The sequence below is a fragment of the Plecotus auritus genome, assembly GCF_963455305.1.
Source record: "Plecotus auritus genome assembly, chromosome: 5".
In the NCBI taxonomy this organism is placed as follows: Eukaryota; Metazoa; Chordata; class Mammalia; order Chiroptera; family Vespertilionidae; genus Plecotus; species Plecotus auritus.
The window spans coordinates 23,054,544-23,069,318 of record NC_137776.1 but is presented as its reverse complement, the minus strand read 5'-3'; the positions used below and the strand labels follow the sequence as shown (position 1 = coordinate 23,069,318).

The window sequence follows — 14,775 nt, the reverse complement described above, 5'->3', positions numbered from 1 at the left end:
TGGCAGGGACCACTCAGAGAACATGACCTTTCTTGCATCATGGACCCTTTACAAAGCTCATGAGAGCTATAACCTCTCTTTCCCACAAAGCTGTATGTGTACACACAATTTCACAGTTGGGTTGGGGTGGGGGGTGGACTGCAGATTCAGGTTTAGGACCCCTGCCTTAGAAATCACTAGTCAAAAACCTTTTAAAGTAACCCAGGTCCAGGGAGGTTGAGTCATGTGGACTCAGCCACAAGGAGTACTGCTTCATTTCTTTCACACCCTCAATGCCCTCTTTGATTGTTATTTATTTATTTGTTCAAAGATGAGAAAGACCCCGCCCTCCTGGCCAGCAGCTCTGAGGACTTGGTCTCCAGGGCCTGCATCTAGGCTTGTTAAGTCTCTGTGGTTTCCCCAACCATTAATCCGGGAACACTGAATGCTTCAGTGAGACGGCTCACATGAGTAACCCACCCCGCCCTCTGTCCCTCCCATCCCAAGGGACTCAAAAATCCAGTCCCAGTTCCTTTCCACTCACACACTCAATAACTTTATTTGCCTTTGACTGGTTTCTCAGGGAGGGGAGGGAGAGCAGGGTGGAGGGGGATGGAGGGGGGGGCGGTTAAGGACTGACAGCAGCCTGGGCTTCGTGTGCCCTCTGGTGGACCTTAGAGGCAAGGACTAGAATTGCAGCCAAACCCAAAGGATTTCGTGGTCTGGAGGCCAGTCAATTCAGTCTAGGGGAGGGCTGCAGTGTTCCTCAGGTCTGCACCCCAGACCCAGCTTCAGGAGACTGGGCATGTTGTGAGGAGGCCCTGAATCTCTGGCTCTCATACTCGCCCGTGTTGGATGCCCGCATGTTCTGCCGAGCCTTCATCTGCTTCAAACGATTCTTGTCCACTTCCCGCTTGGTGAGGATGAAGAGGAGGATACCACAGGGGAAGCCGATGGCCCTAGGGGTGGGGAGATGTGCACGGGGTTTGGGGAGGGGCCAGGCCTGAGTCAGAGGAGCTGGGGGGAATCTCATTCCAGCTTCATTGATCTCATGAACACTGCAATACCTCATATCTATTTTAGCCTCCTCGTTGGCTGCTGGAGGGCCCTATACAAATCAGATCCTGCTGCTACTCTGCTTAAAATCTCTTAACAGCTCTCCATCACTTCCCTGCCAAGTCCAAACACCCAGGCATGGCACAAAAGGCCCATGTAGGTGGGTCTCTACCCACCTCTACATTCCTTTCCCCTGTAAGCCTGACACCTCTCAACATGAACCCTGCAAGCCTACTATACAGTCTACGCATGACTCTCCAGATGGCCCATCCTCTTTCCCTTTTCGACTCTTGGCAAATTTTCTCTCTGCCTAAACTGCCCAACATCCTCTCCCAGAGTACCCTTCTTAATCTGAGTAACTGCTACTTGGGAGCACCTTGGTGTGGGGAGAAACGGCATGGAGTCAAAAGACCTGGTAAGAATCCCAGCTCTGAGCCTCAGTTCTCTCATCTGTGAAATGGAGACGTAATATTTATCAAAGATGAAAACCTTACACTGTAAAGTCCTGGAACACCTAAGGTGCTGAAAAAAAAAAAAAAAAAAGGTGATTTCCCACCCTGACGGGTGTGGCTCAGTTTGTTGGGTGTCATCCCATGCACCGAAAGGTTGATGGTTCGATTCCCTAGTCAGGGCACATGTCCAGGTTGCAAGCTCGATTCCCCACACATTGCTATTTCTCTCTCCCTCAAAAAATCCTTTTTTTTTTTTTTTTTGCCTTATATTTATTGGCTTTAACTTATTTTTTTGGTTAATCCTCACCCAAGGATATTTTCCCATTGAATTTTAGGGAGAGTGGAAGGGAAGGGGAGAGACAGAAGCATCTATGTGAGAGAGACATATCAATTGGTTGCCTCCCGCACTGGGGCTGGGGTGCTGGGGATCGAGCCTGTAACCAAGGCATGTGCCCTTGACCAGGGGGTCGACACTCTATGCATGGAGCCAAACCAGCTAGGGCTCCAAAAATCTTTAAAAATTTTTTTAAAATTCTGCTACGATAAGATCCCTTTGAAAAAATTGGTAATTTACTCCTTTTCCTTTAATATTGTTCAATAATATGTATTAAGGTCAGAGTCAAATCTGAATAATGATGTGTTAAACACCTTCGAGATAAAACCCCAATTAGGTCTCACCCCAAGTTCTCCAAAAAAGATGAGACCAGGGAACCAAATTCATATCAGATTAGCTCAGCTTTCTCCACAGAAAACCCACTCTCTCTCCAATTTCACATACTTTCCCCCCCTCCCCTGCCCCATTCCTCTGAGATTCCAGTCCTTGCAGCCAGCAATTCTGTCCCCCACAACCCTGGATTCAGCGTACCACCTGAAATTTGGAGAAGTTTCTGGGTTCTGCCCTCCCCTGGTGCCACTCCCTACCGGTGGGCAAAGGGTTAGTTAAAACTCACCAGGCTACTCCCACAGCTTTCATGGGGTTCTTGGCCTTCTTTCTGGGAATGTATTCCAGCTCAGGAGGTAGGGGCTCAGGCTCTTCCTTGCACTCAGGGGAACTGTGGCTTTGCAGTGCCCGGGTCCTGTTCTGGGAAGCTTTATTAGCTGCGGCTCCTGAGAGAATCCCTGTGGACAGAGAATAAGAAGGTCAGTAGGAGGATGAGGTGAAAGCCTGGGAAGGAGAGGTGGCGATCTGAGGAAGAGAAGTGACTGCAGTATGGTGTAACAAGTGCCAGGGAGAATCCGAAGGGAAATGGGAAAATCGCCATCGAGGTGACACCTTAGGGAAGCCACCTCCACGTCACTGTGGGCTCATCACCCTGGTGCCAGGAGAGCGAGCTTCGTTGTTCATCTCCTTAGAAGACGGGATGGGAAGGACTGCAGTGGGACTCACATGAGATGCATGAAGGAAATCCGCGAAAATGTTTTCAAGCCGCAGAAATGTTAGTACGGAAAGGGAGCTTAAAGGTGGTCTACTCCGTCCCCCCCGTTTCATAGAAGAGGATACTGAAGCCCAGAGAGACGAACTACTTCGCCCAAGGTCAAACTGCTAATTACCCGGGGCTAGAACCCGAGCCTCCAGCCGCTCAGGACTTTCCTCTGCACTGCGGTGAGTGTCAAACACCTGGAGCGCGGGAGCCTAGAAGGCTTCCTGGGGACTCGCTCTCGCAGCGAGGATACGGAGGTGTGTGTAACCCGACGGCAGAGGGTCGGACTGGGTGACCTCTAGAGACCACCTTATAGCGGCTAAATAATATAGCCCCTAAACTCTTTAACCCCGCAGAGCGGTGCGAGCAGGAATCAACAGCCCTGAACTCCTGCTATAGCCGGACTGGATGTAAAAAAAAGGGGGGGGATCCCTTGCCACCCTGCCCTCCCCGGGGTCCCTCTCCTTACCCCGGAGGACGCGGGCATTCCTCGCCCCCCGGCCCTTCAGCGCCGTAGCAGCCACTACCGCCGCCATGTTCAGACCCCACCCCCCTACACCGCGGTCCCCGCCGGGAATTGTAGTTTGCGTAAGGGGCCTCCCCCGCTCCTTCCGTCCCGCCTACAGATCAGAAACTACAACTCCCCAACGCCTTCGGAGCGGACCCGGCCGAACTACTCCTCCCAGGAGACCCGGAGGCGCGCACGCTCGCTTGTTTCCCTTCTGTCAGGGGCGGAGTCAGGTCGGGCGGAGTTTTGGTTCTCTCTCTGCCACGCCCCGTCCCTTTCCCAGCTCTGCTCTATGATTGGTGGTTATGCTATCAACCCTTTTTCTGATTGGCAAAACGGCTGTCCCTCTTCCTTTCCGGAGAGTTGCTTACGCCTATTTCCTCCCGGGGAGGAGGGGCCCGAGTTCCGCGTCGTCGCGCAGCGCTGACTCTGGGAGGCGTTTGGGCCCTGAGAAGTGGATCGGCTGCTTTCGCCGCATGGAATCCGAATCGGAAAGCGGGGCTGCCGCTGACACCCCCCCACTGGAGACCCTAAGCTTCCATGGTGATGAAGAGATTATCGAGGTGGTAGAACTGGATCCCGGTCCGCCGGACCCGGGTGAGAATGGCCGGTCCTCAGGCCGTGGGGCAGGAGGCGCTCACCCCTGGCCTATGACCCCAGCTTCTCCCCCTCCCCTCTACACCCTACCGGTCATTCCTACCGACTTTCTTCGCCCTTCCCCCTCCTCCCACCCCCACACTTAGTGCTCGGGCCTGGCCGGGTGGGGGTTCCCCTGACGCCTCCTCCGGCCCTTCCCCTCACACACCCCCTTCCCATCATCCCCTCGGTCCTCCTTTCCAGTCTCTGGCCAACGCCAGGTACGCAGCGTCTCCTGTCCTTGTCCCACACACCTCGCTCCCGCTTCATCCCATTCGTCTGACCTCACTCTCTTAACACATGACCCACCTCAGCCCTCCCCACACTTGTCTCCATCCCTCTTCCCGCCTGCTAAGCCCCATTTTTGACCCTCTGACCAATGCAGATGATCTAGCCCAGGAGATGGAAGATGTGGACTTTGAGGAAGAGGAGGAAGAGGAAGAGGGCAACGAGGAGGGCTGGGTTCTGGAACCCCAGGAAGGGGTGGTTGGCAGCATGGAGGGCCCAGACGACAGCGAGGTCACCTTTGCACTGCACTCAGGTAGGTCTCTCAGGAGATCCATCATAAACTTAGGCCAGGAGGGCATTTGAGCATCCCATGTCGGCTGTGTACCGAGCATTCTGAGGGAACTGCTGGCCCTGATCTGGAAGAACTCACAGGTAGGGGGCAATGTGATGGAATGGAGGAGAGCTTGGCTCCTGGAGTCAGCTGAGAAACCTGTGTTCAAATCTTACCTCTGCTCCTTACCAATTTATGATCTTTATTAGTCTCCCTGGGTCTTAGTTTTCTTTTAAAACGTTACTTCGGTGTAAGTTACATTGAGCATGTTTTATATAATCCTCAAATGTTAGCTCTTAATAAGGAACCAGTGGCACGATGTTCTCCTCCCTCTGTTTGTTCCCAGCCTGGTGGCATCCCATGCTGAGAGCTGTAAGCCCTGCCCATATACTTTCCTGTTGTCCATGGTATCAGTGTGGGGTGGTGAAGGGTGCAGTATCATAAGGGGGAATCTGCTCTGGAGAAGGATTTGAGCTTGGCAAGCTTGGGGAGGGGTTTCTCCAACTATCTGATGCTTGAAACTTAGAAGGAACTTGGATGCATCCTTCTTTTCCAGGAGGAAAGACATGCTTCTTTAGGTGGAAGGGGGTGGGCTTCCTGCCGGTCCTGAAGGACAGAACCCTAGGTGGGAGCCCCATCCCCTTACTTGTGAACTATCTCTTGGGACAGCATCTGTGTTTTGTGTGAGCCTGGACCCCAAGACCAACACATTGGCGGTGACAGGGGGTGAAGATGACAAAGCCTTCGTATGGAGGCTCAGCGATGGGGAGCTACTCTTTGAGTGTGCAGGTGAGGGGGCCCAGCTGAGGTCGTGTCCCTTTGGAAGTCTTCCGGGGCTAGCCTGCAACAGTTGTGCATCTAACAGCCATTTATTGACCCCCATTTTGCAAGCTCTATGCTGGGCCTGAGGACTCTGAAGAGGAATAGCATAGTCTGTTGTGGATATAGGGGAGGGAGGCACTGATTGGGGCAAGGGAGTCTGGAAAAGGCTTGAGAGGAGGAGACACAGGCTGATGTAGGGGTATTTGGGAAGAGGGAAGGGTGTGGGTATTCCAGGCAGAGGTACAGAATGGACAGAAGATAAGACCTAGGCCTAGGCTACATGTGGTTGAGTGGAGGGCCAGCATTGTCTTCCTTGGGGAGACCTGGGTGTGTTGATTCCTGAAACTACAATGAATTTGGTCACCTATTCTGCTGGGATCCACTTTTTCTCTCAGCTGGTCCTTTCAGGAGGCCAGATACCTAGGTCATGTGCCCCCAAGCACTAGGTGCCCTGATGTTCTCTTTCTGGTTTTTTTTTTTTTGAAGGCCATAAGGACTCTGTGACTTGTGCGGGTTTCAGCCATGACTCTACCCTAGTGGCTACAGGGGACATGAGTGGCCTCTTGAAAGTGTGGCAGGTGGACACCAAGGAGGAGGTCTGGTCCTTTGAAGCAGGAGACCTGGAGGTGATTAGAGTGGATTCAACTCAGGGGCCTTGGTTGGTAGTGGGTGAGAACTTGGGGCTTTGGCTCCACCTTTACCAGACCAAGCCATCTCCAAGCCAGTGCACTCTCAAGGTACAGCAAGAATATCTGTGCCTATTACCTAGACTGTCCTCCCTGACTCAGAAGCAGAGGCAGCTTGGTGGGGCTCAGAAGACAGGTTCCTAGGTGGGATGGGGTGATGGGCCTCCCTGCTGACTCTTCCTCCCTGTCCAGTGGATGGAGTGGCACCCTCGGGCACCTATCCTACTGGCGGGCACTGCTGATGGCAACACATGGATGTGGAAGGTCCCCAATGGTGACTGCAAGACCTTCCAGGGTCCCAACTGCCCAGCCACCTGTGGCCGAGTCCTCCCTGATGGTGAGATAAGCTCCCCCGAGTGTCCTTTCTTGAGTGCAGAGAGGTTGGACGCAAGGCTCAGCCTGCACTCTGAGCCTGTTCTCAGGAGCACTGACCTCATAGGCCCCAGAGCAGACAGCTCCCACTTTTCCACCCTGAACTGAGTCTCCTCTGCTGGGTCCTCGGTAGTGTTAGCTCCCTCACTTTCTTGTCTCTCTCTCTTGGCTCCCGCCCATACCCCCAATTCCCTCTTTGGTTATGTCTGAGTGTATGGTCTGTCCTTCTCTCTTCATCTGTACTTCTGGCCCTTTAGGAAAGAGAGCTGTGGTCGGCTATGAAGATGGCACCATCAGGATTTGGGACCTGAAGCAGGGAAACCCTATCCATGTACTAAAAGGTATCAGAGTTGGGGGAAGTGTTAGCCTCGGCCTTTGTGGGGGAGGGGCTAAGACCTGGGACAGGACTCAGAGGGGACAGGGTGAAGTCTAACTTATTCCTTTGCTCCATCCTAGGGACTGAGGGTCACCAGGGCCCTCTGACCTGTGTCGCCACCAACCAGGATGGCAGCCTGATCCTAACTGGCTCTGTGGATTGCCAGGCCAAGTTGGTCAGTGCCACCACCGGCAAGGTGAGTGGAACTGAAGCCTTGCTGTGAAGCCTTCCGCTCTTCTCCCCTCCCTTTCTTATCCTTTACTCAACCTCCCTGCCTCTCCACCTTCCTTCTCTATTAGAGGACCATGTTTCTAGGACCTTCTCTGATACTTTCCTCTGGCTCATAGGTGGTGGGTGTTTTCAGGCCTGAGTCTGTGGCCTCCCAGCCCAACCTGGGAGAAGGGGAGGAGAGCGAGTCCAACTCAGTGGAATCCTTGGGCTTCTGCAGTGTGTGAGTGTGAGCTAAGGCTTTGGCCTGAAGGCTGCCTGGAGATGAGAGGGACTGAGCTTGGGGAGGGGCCTGGGCGGGGAGACCAGGAAGGAACGAAGGGCACGTGGGCCCAGGTCCCTCTGTGAGCTTTGTGGTGCTCCCCTCTACCCAGGATGCCTCTGGCAGCTGTTGGCTACCTGGATGGGACCTTGGCCATCTATGACCTGTCTACGCAGACACTCAGGCACCAATGTCAGCACCAGGTACAGGCACCTGTGGGGAGGCCCAGGCCTCTGTCAGCATCAACCCCAGACCTGGCTCCTGCTTGGTCCTGTCTATGGCCCATGTTCCCACCCTCCCTCCCTGCGATGCCTCCTAGCTCTCCTCCTCTCACGTCCACCTTGCCTCTTGCACCCGTGCAGTCAGGCATCGTGCAGCTGCTGTGGGAGGCGGGCACCGCCGTGGTTTACACTTGCAGTCTGGATGGCATTGTGCGCCTCTGGGACGCTCGGACTGGCCGCCTGCTGACTGATTACCGGGGCCACACGGCTGAGATCCTGGACTTTGCCCTCAGCAAGTAAGTGAATTGGGCAAGGGCTGGGGTTTCTGTATTTAGAAGGCGGGGATAGCATGTGGAGGGTCACAGGGACCTGGGGGTGTGGGAGGGGTTTCCTGAGGGAAGCTGGGACCCAAGACCTAGTTGTGGCTTTCGAGGCAGGAGTGCTGGGAAGCCTGAGGGAGTTGCCTCTTCTGGTTGACAGTGACTTGCTGGGTCTCATGTCAGTCCCGGGGCCGAGGGGCTGGGATTGCTTCCCCCATGTTGTGATTCCTCTCATTCCCTCGCTGACTGCTGGCTTCATATGTGTTCATTCGACACGGGTGTGTCAGCTTGGTGCTAGGCACCAAGGGCATAGAATTGATGTGCTCGAGAGGGCCACCAGAGGGCCCCTGGGTCATGGGCTTGAGCCAGCCCCAAGGCCCCCATCCCTATGAGCCTATTCTTTCTGTCCACAGAGATGCCTCCCTGGTGGTGACCACATCAGGAGACCACAAAGCAAAAGTATTTTGTGTCCAGAGACCTGACCGCTAGTGGCTGCAGCCTCTGCTTTGTGTCTGGTGTTGAGGAGGTGAAGGGAGACCCCTCACCAGCAGAGGCAGGAGGGTATGAAGGAAGAGGATGGGAGGGGCCTTGGACTACTTTCCAACCCCTTCACACTGACTTGCCCCCTCTGTCCCTTTCTTCTCTTAAGAGACCCACCCCTCACCCCTCAGGCCCCTCCTCCTTCCCCAGACCTGGGGGATCTCTCAGAGGGAGGTTCAGACCTTTCTCTTTCACTTTCATTTGTGGGTGTGCGTCATGGGGTGCCTATTTGTATGTGGGGAGTAGGTGTTTGAGGTGCCTGTTCTTTCCCTTCCCAAGTCTCTGGGGGTGGAAAGGAGGAAGAGAGATTAGTTACAGATTTTAAAAATGTAAATAAAATATACTTCCCAGAGACAATGTGTGTGGATTTTGTGGTGGCTGGACCTGAGGAAGAACTGGTGAGGGGCATATCAGGGTGAGGCCCCCACATGTGCTGGACTTTCAGTACTCAGCTCGCCCTCCCTGCCGGTGGTGCAGCCTCATCTACAATTGCTGCTCTATCCAGAGTTGGAATCTCCCTTGATTCCATTATTTTAGGTTCTTTCCACAGCTGTTCTACCTGCCTCTCCTTTCTGCGATATGGAATGAGATACCAATAAACTCAGCCAGAGGAGCTTTATTCCACCAATAAAAAAGGGCAGGGTCTCTGATCCAGAGAGGTGTGCAGACAAGTGGAGACAGGCGTGGCTGAGATGGATGGATGCTTCTAGTAGGAGTGAGCAGAGGTCCTTCCCCTAGTTCAAGTCCAGGTCCATGCTGCTTTGGCTGCTGGTGCAGTAGGCAGTGCCGGGGCCAGGACTGCTCCGGGAGGCTCTTCCCCGCAGCACCCGGCGCCACCTTCGGGCAGCTGCCCTCCAGGGAGCTGTGTAGCGCTGATCACTCAGCCCCATGGCCACAGGCACGACCGCTGCACTGGCACTGCCCAGTGAAACAAGGGACAACAGAGTTCCAGGCCCCAGCGGTGGGCGCTGCTCATAGGCCAGCACCGAGAGGAGCAGGGTGGCCACGTAGGGTCCCCAGCACAGCCCAAACAGCAGTGTGGCTCCAGCCTGTGCCCTTGCTTGTCTCCAGGTAAGGGCCCGGGCCAGGGCCGAGGGCACCCCGCGGCACACTGCCCGTTCCTGCCGGCAGATGTCCTGTAGCTGGCGATGGGCAGTGACCAACACACGGGCAGAGAGAAGGGCTGCAGCACACACGGCAGGCAGCAGTAGCCCATAGACTTCGAGGTAGAGGTAGGGGGCTGGGAAGACAGCCTGGGAGCTGCAGTTGGCACCAGGGGCCCAGTGGTTCCACCCCAGAGCGGGCAGGCTGGTGAAGAGCAGGGGGCCAGCCCAGGTGAGGAGCAGGGCCAGCCAAGCGCTCCCAGGGGCTCGGAGAGGCTGCAGCACTGCCATGTAGCGCTCCCCGTGCACCAGAAGCAGGTTGGCGAGCAGGGAGAGGAAGGAGAAGTTGGGAGCTAAGTAGAGGAAGAAACAGGACCAGTAGCCTCGGCGGCTCTGGCGCCACAGGCCTGGCAGTGTGGGCAGTGCCAGCCCTGTGAGCAGTCCAGCGAGCAGCAGGCTCAGGAAGAAGCAGCCAGCAGGCAGGCTGCGCAGGCGGCGGTCCCCGGCAATGCCCAAAGCCAGGAGCAGGTTGGCCACGACGATGAGGCTTGCCAGGACCAGGGAGAGCCCAAAGGCTCCCATGGGAACAGCGCCGGGCACCTCCCTGGTGCTGTTGGGTGTCATCTTGGGTCTGGGGACAGGGAAAATCTGGAGCAACGGCCGACATACCTGGACAGGAGATGGGGTGGCCAGAGTTAGGGTGGGGCTGCGGGTCACCGTCCTCTCGGGAATACATATTAATCTAGAGGTTGCAGCCCAATGGACTAGGCTGTATACACATTTTTTTTCAATTAATGGCCAATTAAAATTTCTATTTCTGGCTTCTCTTAAGCCGGTTTGGCTCAGTGTATAGAGCGGTCAGCCTGGGGACTGAAGGATCCCAGGTTTGATTCTGGCCAAGGGCACATACCTGGGTTGCGGGCTCGATCCCCAGTAGGGGGCGTGCAGGAGGCAGCCGATCAATGATTCTCATCATTGATGTTTCTATCTCTCTACCCCTCTCCCTGCCTCTCTAAAATCAATAAAAAAATACTTTTTAAAAAAAGCAAGGAATCAGTTGTGGCAACACCCATGTCCTGTATGGTAGTGACCAGCTGGAGTGGGGACCTCCTCAGGCCACTTCGCCCATTTCTGTTATCTGCTTGGCCCCCTTGGGCAGCTGTGCTTATGCCTGTTTAGACTGAAAGATGGACCCACCCAGCCCCAAAGCATCTTGCCCATCCCTGCCTCCACTGGCAAGGCCTCTAAATTAGCCAAAAGGGAAGACGGGGTGTGGTTGGTGTAGTGATCAGCCAAAGCTGACAGCCTCCTCCGGGCTAGGAGTGGGTGCTCAGGTGAAGGAGAGGGGTCCCTGTCTTCAGATGCTCGAAGCCTGGTTGGCACCAGAGCATTAGGATTGGGGTGGGGGCAGGAGTGAGGCAGAGGAGGGTTCACCTAGCATCAGAGTTAGTGGCGAGGTCAGGGCAATGGTGGCAGCAAGTGGGATGTCCTGTTCCTTGCACCACCATCCCCATATGCCCTGTGGCCAGTTGGTTACAGATGAGTGAGCAGCCTCTGGATAGGACTTCCAGCCCATAAACTTGACTCATCTGCACCACTAGCAACAGGTCCCTTCCTGGGAACTAGAGGAGAGAGAGGAGTTGCTGGGGGTAGAAGTGAGTGGGTGGGGGGGAGGGGGCGCGGAGAGAGGATTGGCAGTGAATGTGGAGATGCCAGCAGCAAGGACACCTCCCACACCCTGAGGCTGAAGCTGACCTCCAGGAGAGGGGAGAGGAGCTGCTGGACAGAGCTGGCCTCTCTGCAGCTATGCTCTGTCCCTGTCCTTTCCTTCACTTGGCTCCTTGTTCTCAGCCTGCCAGCACCCCGGCCCCACTGCCACATCAGGGAACGGGGAGGGGTCCTGGACCCTGTGGGAACGCCTGCTTCTGTCCACGGGAGCAGCTGCTGTTGCTAGGATTAAAGTCAATATGGAAAGGATTCCTACTGCCCCCTCCCCACAGCCACCCTGACTCAGAAGCTGAGGTTTCCAAACTGCTGCACCCCTCCCCCTCCCCCATTTTCTCTTCCTCAATCTTCTCTTTGCCCCTAACTCAGGACATCTTTTCTTCTCAGCAGCCCTCCGGTTTCTGTTCCCCTTTGTCCCTGCATGTCAACTTTATTAAACCCCACAAGACCTCAGGGTATCTTACTTCCAATCTAGCCTCTGGATCCTGGGCTGGAGCTCCAGCCCTTCTGAGTGAGTCCCCTACCCCACCTCCACCAGAGCGGCAAGAAGAGAAGGGCCAGCCCCAGGAGCAATTTCCCAGTGGTGTGTGGGTAGTATGACCCTGCTGGCTCTGGTGGCAATGGCTTCTTTAGGATTGGGGCTGAGGTCTGGGGTGGGGAGGGGGGTAGCGACTCACATGACAATTGGAGACAGGTGCTCATCAGCCTGGGCTGTCCTGTGTCAGGGAACTGCTGCAGCTGGCCCTACAGGGCCTTTGGAGATGTCTGATGTCCTGGCTGGGGAGAGCATGGTGCCTCTACTCTGGGATAGCAGGGCCCCAGGCTCGTGGCAGCCCAGGCTCTGCTCCTGCCTGGGTTCTGGAGGGATGGAACTGTGGCCACGGGGCTTAGCCTAGCCCCGCCTCTGAGGGTGGGACCTGGCACACCCTGGCTTTAGCAAGTGGGAGGTCTTCCTCCTCTCCTGCTGGACCCGATCTTCCCCTTTCCAGCTACTGGCCATAGCTTGTCACTTAGGGGGCAGATCCTCTCTCAGGTCACTCAGTTTGGAGACCCCCTCCCCTGATACTGCCTAGCTGATCTGAGAAATGCATTCCAGTTAATGAATAATTTCCTTCTATCCCTCCCCACTTTCTGCCCCAGCTAATACATTTACATTTTATGAGCTTTATACTAGAGTGGCCAGCCAGCTGCATATTGAGCTCCATAATCCTACCTGTCTGCCAAAGGGGTGTGTGTGTGTGTGTGTGTGTAATGGTGGCAGTAGTGGGGTGAGGGTTGAGGATCTTCACTGCCCCCCATCTTATTGCCTGATGGACCTTTCAGATTATAAAGCCAGCCTTGCCTTCTAGAATCTGAAGTCATTTTGCGTTTTCCTCAGCTACTTTGTGAGTCAAGTTGTGGGCTACAAGCTACAAATAGCTCTGGGGGTGTGATATTGGGCAAGCTACCTCTGGGCTCCAATTTTCCCACCAGTAAATTGGGAAGAAAGAAAGCTACTCTTAGGGTTGTTGTGGAAAATGTTATGGGATAACATATGTAACTAATTAGATCCCAGTGCCTGACACTTAATGGGGGAAGCCACTCTCAGGGTTGTTGTGGAAATGTTATGGGCCTATACAAGAAGCAACCAATGAATGCATAATATAAGTGGAACAACAAATCAATGTTTCTTGCTCTCTCCTCCTTCCTCGATGAATAAGAGGCACAAGCCAGTGTTGGAATCAGAAAGCCTGGCTTTGGATCTCAGAATCCTGGCTGAGATCCTATTTTTTTAGCTGTATAAATTTGGGCAAGTAACTAAAGTTCTCTTGCCTTAGTTTCCTCGTCTGCAAAATGGGGCTCATATTGTACTCACCCATTGAGACTAAATGAAATATGTGATAAAAACTTAGATCAGTGCTTGGCACATAAGCACTCAATGAAAGGTAGCAGTTATTAACATTATTAGGATTTCTGCCCTTCTCTGCATGTCCCTTCCCTCCAGCCAATCCTCCCCTCTAAGAAAGAACTCCCCTGAGAAAGGCAGATTGCCTATGAAAAGCAAGAGGCCAGCGATGCTTTTGGTCCACAGGGAAACTAAGGAAACTAGGTACAGTCATGTGTCACTTAATGACAGGGCTACATTCTGAAAAATGGGTTGTTAGCTGATCTCGTCGTCGTGGAAATATCATAGAATTTACTTACACAAACCTATATGGTATAGCCTACTACTCTCCAAGGGTTAGTACAGCCTATAGCTCTGTAGGGGAGGAAAAATAATTTTCCCTCTACCCTTCTGGACTCTTGGCTGAGACATCCCTGTAATAAGAGACAGATTAACAAGAGAAAACAATTTCATAACATGCATACTTGGGAGCTAGGAGCTACCCAGGGAATCTGAGTAACTCACCAAAATGCCTGAAGCCATCACCTTAAATACCATCTTTAGCTTAAGACAAAGGATGTTGGGGGAGAGGGGAAAGGGCAGTAAACAAGGGGTAAGGTTGTTATGCAAATGTCAGTCAAGGTCTTCTACACTGATAATACTTTCTAGATATAAGGTACTTCTCCCTCTTCCTGGTACAGTGAGGGAGACATCCTTACAAGTGGAGAGGTCCCTACAAGCACAAATATCTTTTACAAAGAGTAACTTCTACTTGGTTTTCAGAGTTTCTTCCAAGTCAGAGGGTTTCTTAAAATTAACCAGCCTAAAATAATCCTTATGCTAAAGAGACATATTTGCGAGTGACAAATTCTGTTCCCTTACAGCTCTCAGGCTACAAACCAGAACAGCATGTCACTGTTCTGGATACTGTAGGCACTTGTAACACAATGGTATTTGTGTAATGCATTTTGCTACATGACTAGAAGATAGGAATTTTACATCTGCATAATCCTTTAAAAAATATTTTTTAGTCCTAGTCGGTTTGTGTCGGCCTGTGGACTGAAGGGTCCCGGGTTCGATTCCAGTCAAGGGCACATGCCTGGGTTGTGGGCTCGGTCTGATGTGCAGGAGGCAGCCAATCAGTGATTTGCTCTCATCATTGATGTTTCTATCTCTCCCTTCCTCTCTGAAATCAATTAATATATATATATATATATACACACATACATACATACACACACTAGAGGCCTGGTGCATGAAATTCATGCACTCGGGAGGAGGGATCCCTCAACCCGGCCTGCGCCCTCTTGCAGTCCGGGAGCCCTTATGGGATGTCATGTGGAGCGGGCATAAGCCAGCAGTCGGACATCCTTAGCACTGCTGCAGAGGTGGGAGAGGCTCCCGCCACCACTGCTGCGCTCGCCAGCCGTGAGCCCGGTTTCTGGCTGAGCGGTGCTCCCCCTGTGGGAGCGCACTGACCACCGGGGGGCAGCTCCTGCGTTGAGCGTCTGCCCCCTGGTGGTCAGTGTGCATCATAGCATCCGGTCGTTCTGCCATTTGGTTGATTTGCATATTAGCCTTTCATTATATAGGATTTAAAATTTTTTTAATTGATTTCAGAGAGGAAGGGAGAGGGAGAGATAGA

The 14,775-nt window shown here is 53.6% G+C and overlaps 3 protein-coding genes across 7 annotated transcripts in view; 1 reads left to right on the top strand and 2 right to left on the bottom strand.

The window, feature by feature from the left end:
• Positions 1–3,641, bottom strand: part of PNKD (PNKD metallo-beta-lactamase domain containing) — a 70,929-nt gene extending 67,288 nt beyond the window's left edge. The window contains exons 1-3 of one of the 2 annotated variants that reach the window (XM_080668878.1): positions 3,378–3,641; positions 2,438–2,606; positions 275–938 (exon numbers count right to left, since the gene is read on the bottom strand). In XM_080668878.1, the coding sequence (XP_080525004.1) occupies positions 746–938; positions 2,438–2,606; positions 3,378–3,444 (429 nt within the window). In that variant the 5' untranslated portion in view covers positions 3,445–3,641 and the 3' untranslated portion in view covers positions 275–745. Of the gene's footprint in view, positions 1–274; positions 939–2,437; positions 2,607–3,377 lie in introns of those variants that run through there. The other variant, XM_080668876.1, reaches the window with a different exon arrangement.
• On the top strand, positions 2,459–8,794 carry AAMP (angio associated migratory cell protein). Of its 4 annotated transcripts, none has more exons than XM_080668875.1 (12): positions 2,459–3,090; positions 3,811–4,013; positions 4,438–4,593; positions 5,281–5,400; positions 5,920–6,059; positions 6,312–6,456; positions 6,749–6,832; positions 6,948–7,063; positions 7,215–7,318; positions 7,470–7,560; positions 7,720–7,874; positions 8,312–8,794. In XM_080668875.1, the coding sequence occupies exons 2-12, from the start codon at positions 3,893–3,895 to the stop codon at positions 8,385–8,387; spliced, it is 1,308 nt and encodes a 435-aa protein (XP_080525001.1). In that variant the 5' UTR covers positions 2,459–3,090; positions 3,811–3,892; the 3' UTR covers positions 8,388–8,794. The 4 variants fall into 4 exon arrangements, with proteins under 4 accessions (XP_080525001.1, XP_080524999.1, XP_080525000.1 ...); XM_080668873.1 differs by having other exon boundaries at positions 2,631–3,090; positions 3,808–4,013; XM_080668874.1 differs by having other exon boundaries at positions 2,790–3,090; positions 3,535–4,013.
• A 246-nt stretch (positions 8,795–9,040) lies between these two features.
• Positions 9,041–12,125, bottom strand: GPBAR1 (G protein-coupled bile acid receptor 1). The gene is made up of 2 exons (XM_080669263.1): positions 11,944–12,125; positions 9,041–10,210 (listed from the first exon to the last, which is right to left on the bottom strand). The coding sequence occupies exon 2, from the start codon at positions 10,163–10,165 to the stop codon at positions 9,173–9,175; it is 993 nt and encodes a 330-aa protein (XP_080525389.1). The 5' UTR covers positions 10,166–10,210; positions 11,944–12,125; the 3' UTR covers positions 9,041–9,172.
• Positions 12,126–14,775: the final 2,650 nt, after the last annotated feature.

Excerpts from the sequence above, each read along its gene's own strand:
- AAMP (XM_080668874.1), top strand. The coding sequence starts at position 3,722 with ATGCTATCAACCCTTTTTCTGATTGGCAAAACGGCTGTCCCTCTTCCT. Across the intron at positions 5,401-5,919 it reads GCTACTCTTTGAGTGTGCAG|GCCATAAGGACTCTGTGACT; the intron begins GTGAGGGGGCCC and ends TTTTTTTTGAAG. Across the intron at positions 6,833-6,947 it reads CCCTATCCATGTACTAAAAG|GGACTGAGGGTCACCAGGGC; the intron begins GTATCAGAGTTG and ends GCTCCATCCTAG.
- GPBAR1 (XM_080669263.1), bottom strand. The coding sequence starts at position 10,165 with ATGACACCCAACAGCACCAGGGAGGTGCCCGGCGCTGTTCCCATGGGA.